General features: G+C 46.3%; 1 protein-coding gene across 1 annotated transcript in view; it reads right to left on the bottom strand.

Annotated features, from left to right (window-relative positions):
* The window catches only part of LOC144169621 (hemicentin-2-like), a 383,844-nt gene that overhangs the window by 11,317 nt on the left and 353,054 nt on the right, over positions 1–19,473 (bottom strand). The window contains exon 11 of the mRNA XM_077698874.1: positions 13,412–13,522. Coding sequence (XP_077555000.1) covers positions 13,412–13,522 — 111 coding nt within the window. The remainder of the gene's footprint in view (positions 1–13,411; positions 13,523–19,473) is intronic.

The raw sequence follows: 19,473 nt of genomic DNA, 5'->3' as shown, positions 1-19,473 counted from the left end.
GAAGCATCGTCTGCTCCTCGCGTAACCATTGCTTCAGAAGTTCCTTTGATCAAAACACATTACTTAAATGCCCTTTGCGTTCTGATTTTCAATTAATGAATGCTTTTCGGCCGCAGTTAAGTATTGTTTCAAAATTATAATATCGTCTGCTCGCGTCAGAAATATCACCTGCTCACGTCAGAAGTACTGTCTGCACTCGCTGGCAAGTTTTCTCAGAGCTCTTCGATGTAGGCAGTTGCGAAACTCCGCCTCAAAAAACGGCCCGCACCTGGACCCCCCCAGCTTTGGATCGTGCGTACCGTGGCGCCACTCCGGCTGCCGCATTCACTATCCAAAAAAAAAAAAACTAATTATACAAACAGACAATTTAACGTTAAATTTTGTTTTAAAGCGCATAATTCTTTATTTTTGTGCTTTCATAATTTATTCATTGGTGTCTTAACTCCGATTTTCAGGTTGCGATTGTTTCTGCATCCGCGCATCTACCTCGCTCTCCGGCACAACATAAGTCCGAACTGAAGTACTAAATTTGCAGTTATCGTTTGGCCTACAGCTTATTGTATGCCAAACCTAATCTAGTAGCTGATCAAGCGGCTCTAAATAATCAGTTTCAGCTTGCATGAAGCCGTCGAAGCGACTTGTTTATTTTTTTGCCGCCAGAAGACCGAAGAGGACGCGCAGCGGACGACAGTGCGCAAGCGACGGTTGACCCCGTGGTCGCATTTCTTTTTACTATTTTTGCTTCGTATATATATAAAACACTTGCATAGTTGAACACATCGGACTGCTTTGGCATAACAAATTTACGTAAGCACTCAAATACCATTTTTCGCCCAGGTCGTCGAGTAGGCGAAGCAAGTTGTATAACTTATTTTGTCCCAAAAAGATGGCGCCACTGTAAAACAAGATCCGAAGCGGTGGACCAACGTACGACCACGTTTTGATGCATGGGGCCTATGGGGAGTTTCGCAACTCCAATATCAAGTAACTGTGAGTTTTCTGGCATCGCAATACGCGAGCAGACGATACTTGTGACGATCTCGCAAACGATCAGCACACGGCACCAACAGTCAAACAAGACCGCTGTCCTGGTCTGCGCGTGTTAGTAAATGTTCATTAGGCTGTGCGCATAAGATATTTTGCACGTACTGGATCAAGAAAAACCACGTTTTCACGACACCATGCGGAACAAAGTCCGCAGAGCTGCGCCTATCTTCACACTAAACACCCCTGAGCAACCTTCTGGCTGCTGGATTAATTTGGTTGGCGCGCGGATTAAATTGGTTGGCACTTGGATTAGATTCGCTGGCCCCTGGATTAAATTAGACGGCGTTTGGATTAAATTAGATGACACTTGGAATAATTTGGCAGGCGTCTGCATTAAATTGTATGGTGATTGGATTAAATTTAGCGGGAACACTTGCAGAACCGCAACAATGCAAATGAACAATGATTCTGAAACTTATCTATGTGTCCGGCAATGCTCACATTCAACAGCTTCGCCACTTAAGTAATGCGCCCGAGTGCAAGCTTCCCTGATTTTTTTCGTCGCCGAACTCCATACATCCGCTACGAGGGTGTTCAATATTGGGTAATAAACGCTCAGGCGTGAAATCTAATGTAGTTTCGCAGAGGTGAATGCGAATGGCAACTCTCGAGGGGAACTAGCGCCGCTCTGTTATGCGCCGTAGCCTAACCTACCGCATTAGTCGATCAAATGAGCGCATAAGTAGAGTTTCTGCTCATGGTTTCGATGAAATGCTGAAGCATGAAGCAAGACCACGAAAGTCAAGGGCGTTGGTTTTAATGTTCTGAAGCTACACGTCAACTCTGCGGCGTGGCGTAGTGAATGGCTACAGCTTAGTTTGGATGTTCTCTTACTATTCTCAAAGATGTGACGAACTTTTCATGCGTTACCATGCAGCCTACTTGCGCGGTCAGTAAGAGGACCCGTGGAGTAGCTGCCAATTACACCACCACGGCGGAAAATGTAATCGAAAATAGTATTCACATGACAATTTTTGAGCCACACTGGCACATCGTCGCCTGTAAATGAACGAAAGCCACACGCATGACATAATTAGTAAAAAGATTCAAGCGAAAGTACTGATGTTAGAGCACTAATGCCGCTAAAAATTTGTAAAACGAAAGTACTTGACGACTTACACAAAAATAGAGAACTGAAGTATTCGGTAACATTTTAAACGAATTGAGTGTTCCTTGTAGCAATGTTATTTATGCCAGCGTCGACCATTACCTCCACTGAAGCTTTTGGATTTCTGACAGGGTGCGCAGTGAGTCGCGTTTTGGAGCAGGGGTACAGCGCTAAATGCATTAGCTCACGAGTAATACTCAATGGGCTACTTGCAATGTGTCCACAAGACGTTTGCTCCTGACAACAATGCATTAAGCCACCATAGACAGGCAACAAATAAAAGTTTACTTTATCAGCTGCAGTATTACTACACTTCTAAGCACAATGATATTGTGATTGCAACGCCGTGGCTTCCCCTTCGACTGGTATTCTCTTTCAGGAAGGCGAAAGCGGTTAGCCATGTGCTTGTTCACGTTTAAGAAACTGTTCGCAGAAGCTGCTTGTTAGTTATATGCCAGCCCTTACGCTTGGCCTCTTCAGGAAATTTGAGTAACCCAGCCCTTACGCTTGGCCTCTTCAGGAAATTTGAGTAAACCTGATCAACTTTTCATTCCACGATCATGCAACCTCGTGATTGAAGTTCGTAAAAGAAGCAATGTTAACCACCCTGGGGTTACGTTCAGCTGATAAGAGATAGGGTCGTGGGCGGCACTATCCTCAGGGCAGCCACTTACAAAGATGAAGTTCAAGCTTTCTGGGGACACACGAACAAACAAATTTTGCGTCTGAAAGTAAGCATTCCCACCACTTTCATTACGAGCTCCTCTTTGAAATATTAGAAAGTTCGGCACTCAACAAGGCTCTTTGTACATTTATTTTTTATTGGGGACGTTACAACCACGGAACTTTTTTTTATGTCAAGGATTATGGTTTTTCTTTGTACGATATGTACAATGAGAGAAACACTACGCGGTCAGCTAAAATAAAACATTTTTCAGACATTCCCCGAACGTGCGGTATGGGGATTTGGTTACAAGATCTTGCACTTTCTTCGTACCCTACTGGTGAACAGCGGACTTCGTGTAAATTGCATAACTGAATTGTTAGAACGGTTACTGCAATAACTTCATTTTATTAGTGATGTTATACTCAAAGGCCTGTTACTGCTGTGTATAACCGTAATATCGCTTGAAACGTATAGAAGATTAGATATACGTCTGAAACATTTCCGAGAACATGCATCTAGAGTACGACAAACTGCGACGGTTAGCAACAGCTTAAGCTTGGCGAGAGATGTTGATGGGAAGTATCTATAGCGCCACCACCAGATGAACAGATGCGGTAAGATACAAAGGAAACAACAACTACGTAGGAAGCGTAATTGAAGATGAGGGGCAGGTAACGGCAGAAACACTGCAAGCTCGAAACGCTACTGGAACTAAAAGGGACCCTGCAACACTTTCGATAAGTGTTTTCACTTTTTCCTTCAAGCCTGGAACCACTGCGAAAGCTATAGTTATCGCCAGCACGGAGCGGCACTGCGTGATTTGCTCATCGCACCAGATACGCTTCTATTTCTGCTTTGTTTTTGTGACTTTTTTTTAGTTGCTGTCGGAAAGCGTTCATTGTTGCAAATGAAGGAAAACCGGCCAACAGCCGCTACATGGCCTTAGTGACGTAATTCGAGCCGTCGAAGAACGTCAAGACCGGGAAAGAGAAAAAAAATCTTTTGAGCGATTTTCCAAGTTATCTGATGGGCATAGAGCAGTAATTCTCGGCTGAGGTACTTTGCGACCCTCTAATCTAAGTACTGGGTGTGTTGGGTGACAATGTTCTACAAGCATTTAAGATTTCAAAAAAAGTTGAAAAAAGTGTTTCAGGGTCCCTTGAAGGAACGGTAATAGCTAAGGTAATCGCCACTGGTGACAGAACGTGCGTAATAGTAGAGGAAAAATAATCTAAAAGGGCATGTCCAAGATTTTGATAAAGTGAAATAGGCGACAATGTCATAAAGCTACTACTCAACGAGACCATAACAAGCCACTACGTATACTGCGGACGGCGGGCACACAACCCTTCAAGGGACCCTCGCGGCACACGGGGCAGATCGAGGACATGTGGGCCATTCCAGCAGAATTACAACCATCCCGCCCATCTTCTTAAAGAGAAGAGGAGAGTATCGCACAAAGGTAAATGGATACATAAGAGAATTACAGAAACAGACTAAAGTACTATCTCGGTCCCCATAAAAGCCTCACCAGGAAAGAATCATTGCTGCCTGCGATGTATCCACGCACACCCAAGAAACTGGAAGTACTATCCGAACGTTGACACCACACTGTACCCTATGTTTCTGGAAAGCAAGAACCAACCGAGATCTCATGACGAACCGCATTAATATGAGGCCGTGCTGACGAGTCGAGACGTCAGCGACCCAGATATGCGGCTAATTAGGGCAAGACACGCAGTGGAGGACCACGGTCCTCTAAAAAAAATGATGACGACACTCAATTAGGTCCAACACAATCTTAACTATCAAGTAAGAAAATAATAAAGTTTTTACACACCTACTTCCGTCATGTGAGTCACTGTACACCATAGCTATAGAATGTACCACGTGACTTAATCAAAACGTTTCTGAATTACCTCCTTCAGGCAATAATTCGGCATTTTTTAGCCATGGCATGGCTGTCGTTCCCAACCAGCATGACATGGGTTCGAATCCCTGTTTTGAATCCATTTTCGCTTTCCTATGACTCCCTGCAGTCAATGTAAGCTCCCATGTGCGGACAAATCCTTGGATTGCAATTTAACTGAAGCTATTTTACGCGTCCAAATTTCTATGTTAAAAACAGCAAAAGGCGTGTGAACGACCAACGATGGTTCTAACGAAGTCCGAAGTCCAACATGGTGCCCCCTTAGGGAATGGGCTACTACTTCCCGTAAAGAACGCGGAGAGGAGTGCATTTCATGCTTTTCGTTCTGTTTCTCTAATTTTGTCATAAGATATAGCATAATAAAAAGGGAAGTATATAATTATGACGAAGAGAGGGGATAAAGAGAAAAAAAAAAGATTGACGCAGCGAGCAAAGCGTAACAGTTGTAGGAAGGTTAGGATTACAAGCAAGTTGTACAGAATTGTGAATAAATTACGGTGGTCTTTTTGTACTGGTCGTGCACTCATTAGTCCTAGTCAGCCGGATTAAATATTTTGGATGACAAATAAGCACCATCAGGTAACTACACCAGAAAAAATATATCTTAACGTATTTTGCGTTAAAATACTCAGGTAGAAACGTACTAATCGCATTAGATGAAAATGAATTACGACGGGTGTTTGGGATTCCAGCGAGCAAATCAGTCCTTGGAGTAATTCCTGAGCTTTCAGTACGAAGAACAGTTTTCTTTTCTGCAAATATGAGAAAAACGAATTGCCTCCTCTGCCTTTCTTCTGCACTCTTCTTTCCTCTTCCCGCCTTAAGGGCTGAAGAAATATAATGCAAGAAAAAAAAAACAAGTTCGTTAGCGCGGTGCTGCCATTTCCAACAAGCGAATGATTTGCTTTCCCTGAGGCCTTGTTATATACGCGAGCAGTAATTTCTTAAACTATATTCACTTACTGAATTCCACGAACCTGCTGTTGTCACTTCTGGCAGGTGTGGCAACAGGATATTCGTGACTGTTATTAGTCCACTCTCAAGTATAGAGTGATCAGTATGTGCTTTGTTATAAGGCAGTTGTTCTTAACATTCCTGCGTAATAATATCTGATCAGCAAGGCCGTTTGAAATCACAAAAAAAAAACAACTTCGAATAAACTCTTGCTCACATATTTGTAAAATATTTTTACGTTTGTCTCTTCGGCGTGACTCGATAGGAATTAATTAGGCATATTTTCTCGCAGTACATGTAAAACAAAATAGAAAAATAACATTTGATATTGACGTATTCTTATTTCTGTTTCTCTCTACACAAATAGCGGCGAACGGAGGCCGTACTGGTGAAACCGCCCGCTAGTAATTACCGCTAGTGATTGGCCGCTGCGTTCTCCGCGCAGAACCCGCCCATCGATCGCTCCACAAAATCGTGACGCGTCGACAACCTTTCCATCAATCGTGAAGCATGCTGAATAATTTGCGAGTCTTGGCTTTTATTTCCCGTTCAGAGGCCTCGTTTTTGCCCCAAAGATTAGGACGATGATGTTTCCAAGTACGCAGGTGCACTGAGTGCAAGAAAATATTATGCGGAAAGTTTTTTTTTCTCGGCGTGTGTGCTTTTTTTTCTTAAGTCAGACGTACGAGTAAAAATGGGAACGTCCTGGAGGGAAGTACTTGCTCTTAAGCGGGTATCCCGTTGTTTTCCCGACCGTAAATCGAAAAATGCACTAAACTGGGCGCCTATTATAAAGAAATGAAGGCTGACTTGGTTTTTGCTCAACTAGGTATAAATGTTAGCTTTCGTCGGTATACGTAGGTTGCCATTGAGAACATCTAAGACATCTCAATCGCAGTGGAATCGACGGGCATCTTTTGTTTTCGCTAGGGAATTCATTCAAATATTACGGACCAATTACTGCTGAGCAATCACTCAGAAGAAACGGACGGTGCTGGGCTACTTAATACAATTTTTTTAAACCTGTGATATTAGGTGGCTTCGTGGTGCTGGATGATGGCCTGGATAGGACAGGAGTATCAGATTGTTTACAAATTGTCCCAACTAGTGCTGGTCCCATCCGCCTCCCCTGTCTTTTGTCTGTCACTGCGGTAGGATTTTTAAAGCAAAGCTTCCGTAGTCTCACTGATGGTGTCTGTACCCCACCTCAAGATCCACTGCAGGAACGGCAACTTTCTTGGACTGTGATAATAATCGTGGGTGAAGTGAAAAAAAAAATCACGCATGTCCACGAAGTGAATCATGACGAGCAGACGAAGCATTGGGGATCGTTCTTACCGTAAATCACCCGTGGCATTGCCCAGTCACACATGTAAATGAGTGACAACGCGTGTGTACAGTATATACAATTCCAATACAATCCGATACAATTCAATTTAATCCATTCCAATCCAATTCAATCCAACCCAATCCAAATCTATTCCAATGCAATCCAATCCAATCCGATGCTCCTCGCGCATGCGCAATACTGTGTACACGGACGCCAAACCCCGAACAAAGCGAGGTCCTAAGGTGCTTCGCCCCTAAAAAAAACGATTCCTCTTCGCGGAATCGAACCTGCGTCCCTCGCTTTATGGAGCCGGTGTTTATCCGATGCCCCATTCCAACACGGTCGAAGCTTAAAGCGAAGCTTCCCATGTCTACCTGATGGCGCCTGCAGTCAACCTCAAAACCCACTTCAGAAAAACCAACAAAACCAACTTCCCCTGTAAAGCGTACTCTGCCTCAAATATACCCTTTCACAGAAGAAGCCTGCTTTAGGTTTTCATTTTTTAAAACGAAGATTTCAGCAGCGAAATCCACAACAAGGAAGCTTCGCGTTCAACCATCCCCGTCGTTAGACGAAGTGGTGCATCATTTTTTTGCGCATACTAGGAACCAGCTAGCCCAGCAGCGAGTTTTCTTACACCAATCACGTTGGTATATTTTGCTTAAGCCATTGGTAGCGCCCTGTTTCCCCCTGATGTCACACTAAGACATGCTAATTTTCGCACTCATTTCCGTCTACCGCTTAAATATTACGTTCAGCCCGTACGGGGCCTGTTTTAAAGCGTCGTTGGCAGGCGGGGATGATTACTGCTTTTATATACGGCCAATTTAGAAAAGAAAACATAATCGACCCGCCAATGTATGGAGGGCGGAAAATCAGGAAGGACAGTGGAGGCAGTTCCCATCCTTTCCCCTACCTAGAGGCCCTTCTCAAAAACGCTTCTGGCGAACGCGTCAAGCAGTGCGCTTTCTCCAGACTTGACCTTATAACAGCGTAGCTGTTGTAGTTCAAGCCTTTTTTCCGTCTGCTGAAAGTCGTGCGTCACGCAGGGATAGACACAGGTTCCCAGATTTATTGCCGCTCGTGATTGGCGGGTCTGGAAACAGCCACGTCGGCGGACCCCGGACACACCGATAGATGGCGCAGCGGTCTCGCAGGGGCGAGGTCATCTCCCTCCTTCTAGGGGAGGGAGCCTCCCGCCGCTGTCGTTTAGCCGCTAATTTCTCTGCGGAAACCGAAGAAATTTGTGCTGCGACGGCGATGCCGTCCTCGGGCGACCATTCTTTTACATTCAAGCCGACAACAAATAGCCGCAGCTCCGCTGTAGCAACAGATTGCACACTGGGTGGAACTGGGTTTACTATTTTTTTTGGTTGTTCACTAGGGGTCAGCACACTGCTCCACTATCTTTGCTAACACAGGCAAAGGGCTAAATGTTTTTCGGTTAGTACACGTGAAAAAGAAGTTCAGAGCTTTTACATCCAGCTCTTTCACTACATTCCTCTTACTCCCCCCTTTCCAGAGTAGTTCGAACGAACGGGTCGTCTCGTTTGCGTAGCCGAAGCCTCATGTCGGAGTTAAAAGATATGTCTCATTTATTCGAATTCAGTGTACTTATCTTTGTAACACCACACCAATGCATATACCCATTTTTTTTTTCCAAAAAACTAGAACACACACGAAGGCTGCGCCACAACGCACGAGCGAGGCTTGCTTTTCTGAGTTAAATGGGAAGGATCCCCACCCCAATTGCACATCCATCCACTTTCAGAGCGATAGACCATCCTACTCTCTGAGAAGGCTTCGACACGGTTGCGTAGGCGTAGTTCTGTTTCTCAGTACCACGTATACAGAATCTAATCCGTGACTCGTATAGGAGACGGCTAAAAAGAAAATAACCGCAACGGCCATGTAGCTCCCTTTATGCAATGCAGGGGTGCACTGCAGTGAACGGCATCTGCAGAGCGAATAAACCGATTTCACTCGAAACTACAGTGGCGTCATTTTTTTTTTATCGAAAGAAAAGAAGCAGTCTACGCGACGGCTGCGCACGGGCACCGATTTCCGTGCATGTACTTCAACATAAAAGGGAACACTGCAAGCGAGGAGTTGGATTTTGCCGGTGCTCGCGGAATGCTCTTAGGGAGCGAGAACAAGGCTACGTATTCAGCTATTGTCTGAGAGCGAGTCAATGCGAAAAGAGGCCATTGAGGAAAACTAAGTGCACATTACTCGAAACGTACAGAATTTCTGGCGCCCAGATGTAACGCTTTTCGTTACAAATGCGATTTAAAGCGGCGCATGCAGGGGGGAAAAGCACCGACGTAGCTCCGCTTCTGACCATCAACTGTCGTTTTGGCCCCATCCACCAACTCTTTTTCCCTCCCTTTCCAATTGAGGAATGTGCATCCATTTTGGTTCTGCTTTGTTCCTTTTTTCTCTTCAGGTGGCACCACTATCTTCTTTGAAGGATGCGCTGTCTGATTTGTCAGAATTGTGCGTATTAGAAGCGCAGCAGCCCACTTCTCTTCAGCAAAGACAACTTCGACGTGTTCGCGGAGAGCGACAAGGTGCGTAAGAGACAAGTTGACGACTTGCCAGCAATTTTTCAAATTTGGCCGGTTTTACGTACCGACGAATTCCTTCATTGAGCTACGAGGCACACCATAGTGGAGCGCTCCTCAATAATTTTGGTCATCCGGAGATCTTCAGCGTGCGCCGAAATCTCCACAGACGGGCACTCTCGCTTTTCGCTTCTATGAGAAAAGGCCGCCGCGGCCGGGATTGAACCGGCGCCATTGGGTTCAGATAAGCAGCACTACGCTTTGAAACTTATTCACCACGGCGGGAGTGGCAGTAATTATGATAGTGCGCAAAAAGCTTGCTTCGTTCTTAGCAAGGAAGCACATCTCAAACGAACCTGGTTCTTAGCAAGGAAGCACATTTCAAACGAACCGGGTTCTTACCAAGGAAGCACATCTCAAACGAACCTGGTTCTTAGCAAGGAAGCACATTTCAAACGAACCGGGTTCTTACCAAGGAAGCACATCTCAAACGAACCGGGTTCTTAGCAAGGAAGCGCATCTCAAACGAACCGGGTTCTTAGCAAGGAAGCACATCTCAAACGAACCTGGTTCTTAGCAAGGAAGCACATCTCAAACGAACCGGGTTCTTAGCAAGGAAGCACATCTCAAACGAACCGGGTTCTTAGCAAGGAAGCACATCTCAAACGAACCTGGTAACCTGTCGTAGCAAAATAATAATACAGAAAATTTGTCGTTACAATAGTGCATAAAAATATTTATTTCCTTTATTCCGTAATAAAATAAGGTGACAAAACTTACCGTTCAGACTTTTTAATTATTCCTTTTTTAAGCGTTTTCAGCTTTAAGTTGCTCCCGTCGTGGCAGGAACGAATGAATATTCTCCAATGCAAAAGCTACCAACTGTGTTAGGCGTTTCTCCCGTAGTGGAAACAATTTCAGGAATGCCATTTCCAACAAAAACAAGCTACTGATTTCTATGTAGCATATCGCCCTGGCTGGCGATTTCCGGAAAACCGTCGCGCCGCTGGACCGCCATCAATTTCATTGTACAGTTTAGGAGCAGCGGCACCCTACGTATAGCTAAACGTAACAATTCCTCGACTGACTCAATAGGGAGGTACAGCGGACGCGGAAGCTGAACGCTGACAGCCCCCTCCGCCCTCACCGTCCCAGCAAGCGCCTTTAATTTAGCAGCGCCAATAGAAGATTGATACGAACGACACGGACAGTCGCTGAATAGGGCTTTAAAGCTCCGCCGTTACCCCGCGCTCTTGAGATTTCGAGACGGCGTATTCCACTCAGCCAATTCGTTCTGATTAGCGCGCGAAATTCCTTCCTTGCTTGGCGCAGTCCCGAACGGCCTTTCGTCGACCGCCGAGAGAACACTTGTTTTCGAGCGTAGAGAGGCCCGCCTAACGAGGGGCCATAAATCTTGCGGTTCAACGAGTAGGCCAGAGAGAGCGTCTCTCTCACTGCCCGGGAATCTGGAGCAACGGGACACACGTCCGTTATACGCGCGGAGGTTTCCACCAGCACAGCGCGGAGCAGTTTGGCGGGGTACCAGCAGAGGCGGTGATGGAGCGGCGAGCGCGGTTCCGACCCTCCTCTCTCCCATGCACGGGTTCTAAAATAGCGGCGCTCGAATATCTAATTAAATTCCCGGCGTTCCTTCCTCAAGCGCCCGGACTATAATGATGCCCGCCCTTCGTCCCTGAGGTTCGATCCCAGCGCTCGGTGGATTAAAAGATTTGCTGCGCACGAAACTGGTTCTTGTAATGAACCTGGTACCTCCTTGGTTATTTTGTTTTTGATGTTTCTTTTAAACGCCGTAATTTTTCAGTGTTGAGAAGAAATATTTCTTGCGAGGCAGGTGGTCGTTGTTCTTGCTGTTAAAAGTATCGTTGTCGAGACATTACCTTAAGTGCACTAGGGCTGTCACAATTTTTACCTGCCTTGTCCGCACATGCTGTGCTCGCTGGACACGTTCGTTATCTGTTCTATGCACTTATTGCGACGTCCAAAACTCATCTTGCCCTTGAATTTATCAAGGGAAGGCTAGGCCGTATGCTATCCTAGTGTTGACCGGCACTCAAGTGGCGTAATTAATATGGGCCATGTTTCGACCACTATCGATTAGAGCAATTGCATAACAAGGTTGTTCGGCATCGCTTTGAAATGGCTTCGTCAGTCTTAATGCTCTCAAAGCTCGCTTTGAAGAACCTCAAAGATATATAAGCGAACATTATTCGTTGCGTTTGGAGTATACGTTGGGGGCGGGGAATTATGCGCAGGAAAAAGAAAGGTACAGAAAAAAAAGCATTGATAAGCAAGCAATTCAGCCAAGTTTCAGGTATAATTTTGATAAACAAAAAACGAGAACTACACTGACGTTGCACTTGGTGAACACGGGTAAAAAGCAAGCCTTGTGCTGCTCTCGTTCAGCTCGTTCATAAACTGTCACTTCAAACAGACCCTGCTGTAATGATTAAAAACTAACAGAGAGAAAAATGACTTCAACCTTACGTCCAAGATCATTGCAACCACAACGTCTCAAATAATAGCGGCCACAAAGTCATTCGGAGAATTTTAAATGTAGAACTTTTTCACTCTAAAATCAATAGCGTTCAATTATCCACACACAAAAAAAAAGAACCGTCAGCATTCGCGGTCAATCCACACCTAAGGAGAAGAAATATAGCTTTGAGTCGTTCTTGTTTTCTCGTCTTATGAATTATTTTCTACGCAAGGCATATTCTACAAAATAGAGATAATTATTATTCCACGTACTGAATTTAATGGGGAAACCCAAGTAGAGTTTGAGATACGAAAATTCAATTCATGTTAAATAAAGCTGTTGTGACCAAGTGATTCGTATTCTTGATTTTAAAGTGAACGAAGCTCACACTTACGCGTAAAACGTGAACGCAGTGAAGCTGTACGCAACTTTCACGACCATCACTACGGTTCAAGTCCACGATTGAAGCCGATTTGATCTTCTTGGCTGCCGTAACGACGTTTGCTCCCTCATTGTTGCTATAAGCGGCAGCTTCTTTCATTTTTCTGAAGTGATAATCATTGGACATCACCTTGGATGGGCGTACGCTATGGCGTGTCTTTCTCGTTCCGAGCAAGTGTTGCCACGATTGTTGCGAACGCTGGGGTCATGTCTGAGCAAGCGCTACCACGATTATGGCGAACGCTGTTCTTTTTTTTTTTTTTTTGCAATTTTGGCCAATCTCGGTATGCTTGGCATGGCAAACGTGCGCCGGGGATGCTGGGTTGTCGGCGCGAGGCACGCGCTCACGTGCGCTCGCCATCTTCTTGGTATTTTTAACTACGGACACGACACTCTAAGGATATTCTAAACAGCTTCTCTCTTTAAAAATTGAGCGTGAGTTATGCACTCGATAAGGCCCCCTACACCCTTCTAAAATACTTGACACTCCTCTAAACTACTTAAATAAAACACTCCTCTAAAATACTTAGAAGTTTCTTGTTCTATTTGGTTCTACTTTGCAGCACAATAAGGCGTTTCCTTTTATTGTTTAAGTACTCAACTGTTTTTATTTTATTTCTTCTCTTACTCAGAGTCAGATTTGCTATTTAAATACTCAGCGGTGTTTTAAACATTATCCGTTGCCTAATGAATCTGTTGCCTTTTAAATTATAACGAGAGTTTACATTTTATTCTTCGAATAATGAAGCTTTTCTCTTTGCAGTCTACCCAATAAAAACGATTTAAATTTTACTTTTTGCCTCGTAGAGCCTTTCATTTTCCGATCTCTCCGCGTCCACGAAAACGTGCGGCGACTGGAAGGAGCAGACTTACGGCACTTGGACAGTCCAGGCGTCCTGCAGGCTAGCGAAGCCTGCCTTAGGAGCAGGAGGATGGTGAGCGTCAGCAGGTGCCACGTGCACCCCACCTGGGATGGCACAGCGCCTGCGCAGGAAGGAGAGAGACGAGGCAGGAGGCGGTCAAACCAGTATGCCAGACATGTGGAAAGGCTTCCAGCGACTAGTGCTGAGAGTAGACGCGTCGGCGTGTGCGACGTCACGACGAAAGGATACGCAGGCACTCCTTAGTTCTGAGCTAGCGACACAGCGAAAGAAAATAGAAGGTCACACGCCTAGGCGATGATAGAGGGAACTTTAGTTTCAAGCATTGAAGTGTTCATGGCCATGCTGGATCACTTAACTTTTGGAGCATTTAGATGGATTAGGAAAATACGATACTCCCTAATGCGAAATTTGTGCGCAGCGTGAACTGCAGTCTTCCCGGTTGCGGCGCATAGCTGCTGCGTTTCAGGAAGCCGTCGAAGGATCAGCAAACTCCCGGCGGCGCGCCCTACTCTGCTGTTATCTCGCAGCGTGTCACCGCCGCCGAGCATGTTGTTGTAAATTGTGTTTGAACTTCCCGCGCAAGTGGCCCGTGGTTTGGTTGAGCCACGAAACGAGGAGGACGATGAAGGACCGGTGCACGTGCAGCAAGCAGTGCGTGCTGGGCTTCTGTGGCGCGGCTTCGCTATAGCGCGTCGCCGCCGGGGAGCGTCTCGCGCAGCTCCGGCATCCCGCCCTCCCCCTTACACTTTCGCCACACTTTCCTCCTCCGTTTTCCTTATGTCTTCGGTGTCCCCTTCGTTTGCTCGTTTACGAGGCACGGCGACGCTGTGAAATCACAGTAGCGGGCGCCTAAGTACTGCGCACTAAAAAGTCAAATTACGAGGTTTAACGTGCGGAATCTACACCTCGAATACTAGGCGCGCCGTAGTGGATGGCTCCGGATTAATCTTGACCACCTTGGATCTTTAACGTACACCGAAATCTCGGCACACAGACGTTTTCTACATTCCTCCTCCATCGGAAAAGCGGTCGCCGAGGCCGGTATAAAACCGGCGTCCTAGGCCTTATCAGCGCAACGCCAATGAGGCCACAATAAAAGTATTTCGCCTCTTCTTTTGCGCAAAAATAAGAATTTCAAAATGACAATAACGAAAGAAAACAAAAAAAAATATTTCTCTAGGTGGGACGCAACCCGACAACCAACGATTAACGTATCCGATCCTTTACCCATCCGAATCAGCGGGCGGTAGGTATACGTATCCCGAACGCTCTTTCACACGCCGGGGAGGCTCAGGGACTAAGGCGCTGTGCGGCAAAGCACAAGCACCAAAGATCGATCCTAGCCGCGGAGGCTGCTTTTCTGACGGAAGCGAAGATCAAAAACGTCTCTGTGGTAACACTTCGGCGTGCGTTATAGATCTCTAGGTAATCAAAATTATTTTGGACTCCCCCACCCCCCTTCCCACCACGGCGTGCCTCGCAGCCCACGTGTAGCTTAGGAGCGTTAAACCCCATAATCAAAACCGAACACTCTTTCTTTCTCGCATGACAATGTAACACTCTGTGACCTTAAGTGACAAGCTTCACACTCCAACCAAATGACAGACGTGACTTGACGAGATGGGACACCTATCACTCCCGTGCTAAAGAGGTAGTGCGTGCATTGCAGTCAATGCATGCTGGCGCCTCTATTCTAGTGCTGTTAATTTTTGAGTGCGTACTGATGTTGGAATCTTTCTTGCAACACTGAGTCCTGTTGTGACTTCATTATTCGCTGTATTTAATCATAAATTAAGCCGTTTTACGTTTGCCTCTAGCTCCTAGTTATATTAGAGTCTGCTCCCCACAGGAACTACTCCATGGAGGCTACTCGGACACGGGTCGTCTAAGTGCACCCTGTCGCAACCCTGGCGAGAGTATTCATTTGGGGCAGTCCGAGCCGCCCAGAGCGGTGTTCAATGCTGGGGAATGCGAGAGAGAGATGAAAAGCTGAAGAGCCCAGCCCCGGCAACGAAAGTGCTCGCAATTTCAGACGGAGGGGAACAAACTGTGATGAAAGATTAAAAAAACGCAAGAAAAAAGCGGGTAGCAGAAAAAACGAGACTTGTATACACCAAAATATACAGGATCATGGTTTTGAATCAAACTAAAGCTTCACAAGGCAAATCATAATAGAAACGGCAACAACGGAAACATTGTTATTGCGGTAGTTGAGAACCATATCGTTTTGGCTCAAGTACGACTTATCCGTATGGCTGAAGACGCCAATGGGAGCCAAAGCCTCTTCGCTACCGCCTAAAGGGGGAAGAACAAAGAAGAGGGTTTCCGGTCTCCTCCCCTTCTGCTAAAGCTATACCGGACACACAATAATCTGCTCTCTCTTTCTGTCTCACATGTCGGCAAGTAGGCTTCGTGCGAAGTGGGCATCAATTATCCGCAATCCTGCTACCATTTAAAAACATTTGGCAGTATACAAAAGCACCGGTGTAACTTTCTGTTCTGATTAGGCCGGACTGGTTAAAAGGCTCGAGACAGTGCAGCATTCAGCCGCTTCAATTCCCCGGGGTAACCTGTGGTGATTGCCGTTCCGTGTTCGATTTACCCACGCTCAGATGAGTGCGGAGTCCCGCATCTCTGTTCAGAGCCGCCTCCGCCACTAATAGGGCTAAAAGGACGGAGCGAAATTGGGGCGCGGACACGGCACACTGCCGAATTCGCTCCGAATAGCGGTCGAACTGGGGGTTGGTTACCGTAAACTCTGGCTCAACGAGCGAGCATTCGAGGTCAGATCGAAGGCTACCTTTCGTTTCAACATACCATGCCGTGACTGGTGGGTGCGTGAGGAGTGTTTCGCAACAAGACGTTTCAGAACTCATTATAAACACGCTATAAGGCGCGTCGTTAAATGAACGTAGGAACACCCCTACGACGGGGGAATTTGAGTCGGAACAGCTCATCATGGACTTGGCGCACGCCGGTCTTATCGAGTGCTTTTTTTTTTTTTTTCGAATTACGTGTGATTCCTTCCATTCCCTTAGTTCGCTTCCTTTTTTTGTTGTTTCGGTAAATACATTACTGTATCACCGATTCCCGTATAGGGCAGCCAAAAGCAAGGGATATGAGGCATGCCGCATAAGCGCGGACATCAAACGAGGTATATAGCCGCCACCACAACCATATTCTCGGAAGCCGTAGAAGACCTCCCCGGTGGCCGTCGCACGCGGAAATGACCATGTCTGCGCCCGTTTTACGGCCTTCCGGCACTGACGGAACGAGCGCAAGGAATCGGCGCGAAAGATATAGATTTTTGTGTGGCTCTATTCACTTATCGTGTTAGGACAGAGAGCGTAAAACCAGAATCATTGGTCTGTGATTGCCGCCCTTCTTTCTTTTTTGTCTTATAGTCCCAGTAAAACTAAATGTAAAAACAAAAGAAGCCTCAGGCCTCGTTAAGCGTCCGAACACGTTCCGAAAGCAGCTTAACCCAATTCCTGCGTCCGGGAAGTTACCTTCACCCACTGTCTCGCCTTACGCTCGGGTGCAAGAACAAGCCGCTAGTTCAACGTCCCCTTTTATTTCTTTCGCCCCAACAGCATTTACTTCTCTTCTTTACTGCACGCTGACCGTCGGGGTATCCAATAAGGAAATGAAATCTTCACAGGGGGGAATAAAATTTCCCCGAAATCAATTGACGGTAATAGGGAAAATCAGGCAAGCGGGAACGAGGCTGTACAGAAAAGCCGTAAAAATGAGGACAGGTAGCTTAACGTCGTTGTCGCCATCTAGAGAGAGAGGGAGAAACGTGCTGGAGAAAATCAGGATTATTGATAACGTTATCTTGAATTTGGCCTCGCCGCAGAGCAGCTACATGGCTTCAGCTTCCATCGTTCGGAACGTGTGAAAAAATAGCAGGCTAACGGGAAAGAGAAAAAAAAATCATTCCATCAAGAGAATCCCCAGTCACAAATGTTTCTGAATGTAGCTCGAATATGCTGCGTGGTCGAAAGTGCAGTGTGTTGTGCGCGGGCAATGTTTGCGTACGGTTCGTCCTACTTTGTTCCTGAAAGAATCTCGAGTAGACCGAAAGAGAAAAATAGGGCCTTCCCACGGCTCCTAGCGAAATAATTACGCAACACTGAAGCCACTGCGCGTGCATTTCGGAAGGAGGGCGGGGAGTCCTTTGTTGCGCAAGCAGTGGCGCGTTATCCTGCTCCAAACATACGCTAGAGGCGGCGTCCCGCTATTGCATATCGACGGAAGCGCTTGATTTCGAAATGAAGTTGCGCTGTCATGATTCCTCTAACACCAGAAAAGTATTAACCGCCTTGGTTTGTCACGACGAACTAAATAGTAATATTGCTTTTTGTATAGGAAATATTTTACCTCTGCAGCACGTCCCTCGCGATTTCATCGCTGCTTACTCATTCATTCTCGGCTACCCATACAAAGATGTCTGACAGCTAGCGGCAAGGAACCCGTTTTTTTTTTTTTTTTTGCTTTCTTCTCATTCATTTTCACTACATGAGATCGACCTCGGGATTTCTTTTTTTTTATTGAGATAGTGTGCCCGTTGGCATAAATGCTACGTTACAAGTATAGGTTAACTCCCGTTTCGTGAAGAAGCGCAAGGAGGGAGCGGTATCCATCAATGAAGGTCAGGTGGTCTGCCAGGGCGGAGGCCTGTGCCTCAAAGGTGTCGTGTTCTGGCCGCTTCCAATGAAGGGCACGTCCACAGCAAATGTTCTGTGTCCGCATCTTCGGCAGGAGCCGTGTAAAGGGGGCAGTTCTGTGCGAACGGGGCACGGTAGCGTGGTGGCCACTCCCTGGTAACAGCGGGAGAGAGGGTTACACCAACACGAAGCCTTCGCAGCAAGACCTCCTCCCAGCGAGCGAGTCTGCTGCTTTGGTGAAAAGTAAGTTCAAACGTTAATAAAGGACAAAGTTATTAAACGTGTCCAATTGATTCATGACCACCTCATACCAATTAGGCTTATTGCGTAGCCGATTACAACAAAAGGCAGGCAATCCAGCCTCCAATGAATGTCGTTACTACCGCCGATGTCCAGAAGGCTCGATTTCCCATAAGCGCAGCATCCACTTCAGCCGCGAACGCCAGGAATGAACCAGCTAGGGCACCGCATTTTCTAATTAAATTGCCGATGTGTTGACTAGGCGGCGAACGGAGCTAATAAATCGAAGAGCGCCACGCTCGGGCTGCGAGTTCCGCGGGTCGATCGAACAACCGAGACCTGGTTGCGCTGTCTGCGTTCAGAAATCCGAACTCTGAAACCAAGCACTACCGCTGAAATATGCCTGCTCACACGCTAACACAGGTATTCCTCGTGATTACCGAGTTTTGTACGGGCTGGGTGCGTATAACTGGCAGAAGAGCGCACACCTAATGCCTGCTAATGAGGCGTGGGCACGACAGCGCGAGCACGATAGTTCGACGATAGCGCGACTCGGATGCAGGGGACCGGCCTCTCGCCTCCTGCGCACTCGACAAAAAAAGTGGTCCGCTTGCCGGCTGGCAAATACCCCGTTTTATGACTATGAAGGCTTCTTCCAAGCACTGGTGCTCTGAAACTAGAAATATAGTTGCGTGTGACTGCTTCATCACCCGATGGATTTGTTATTTGTTACGCGCCCGAACTAACAAAAACCACGTAAGTACCGCGTTGCCAGCTGATGAGTCAGCTACAACTTTCTTCGTCTCAGAGGCCTTACACTACCCGTATGACCAACTCTTTGGCAAGGCTTTAGTATGAAGTTTATCCTTGTTTTGTTTTCGTTTTTTTTATTTTTTCATTTTCCGCTGCCTCCGCACGTTCTTTCTTAATTTGTTTTTGTTGTTTTGTGTCATCTCCCCTGCTGTCACTGTTATGCGCAAGGACATAAAATTTTGTTTCTGATCGATCTCTGCATGAAAAGCTGACCCCAGCATCATCGAGTTACCATGTTAAAAGTCGATAAATTTATCAGGATTCGGTCTCATTTCATGTCTTACTGACGTTTTCTGGAATACCACCGCTACTACAACCTATAAAAACG

This window comes from Haemaphysalis longicornis, unplaced genomic scaffold (genome assembly GCF_048455015.1).
Source record: "Haemaphysalis longicornis isolate Haplotype H1 unplaced genomic scaffold, Haemaphysalis longicornis Haplotype H1 scaffold_2, whole genome shotgun sequence".
NCBI classification, from domain to species: domain Eukaryota; kingdom Metazoa; phylum Arthropoda; class Arachnida; order Ixodida; family Ixodidae; genus Haemaphysalis; species Haemaphysalis longicornis.
This window is presented reverse-complemented; position numbering and strand designations above follow the sequence as displayed.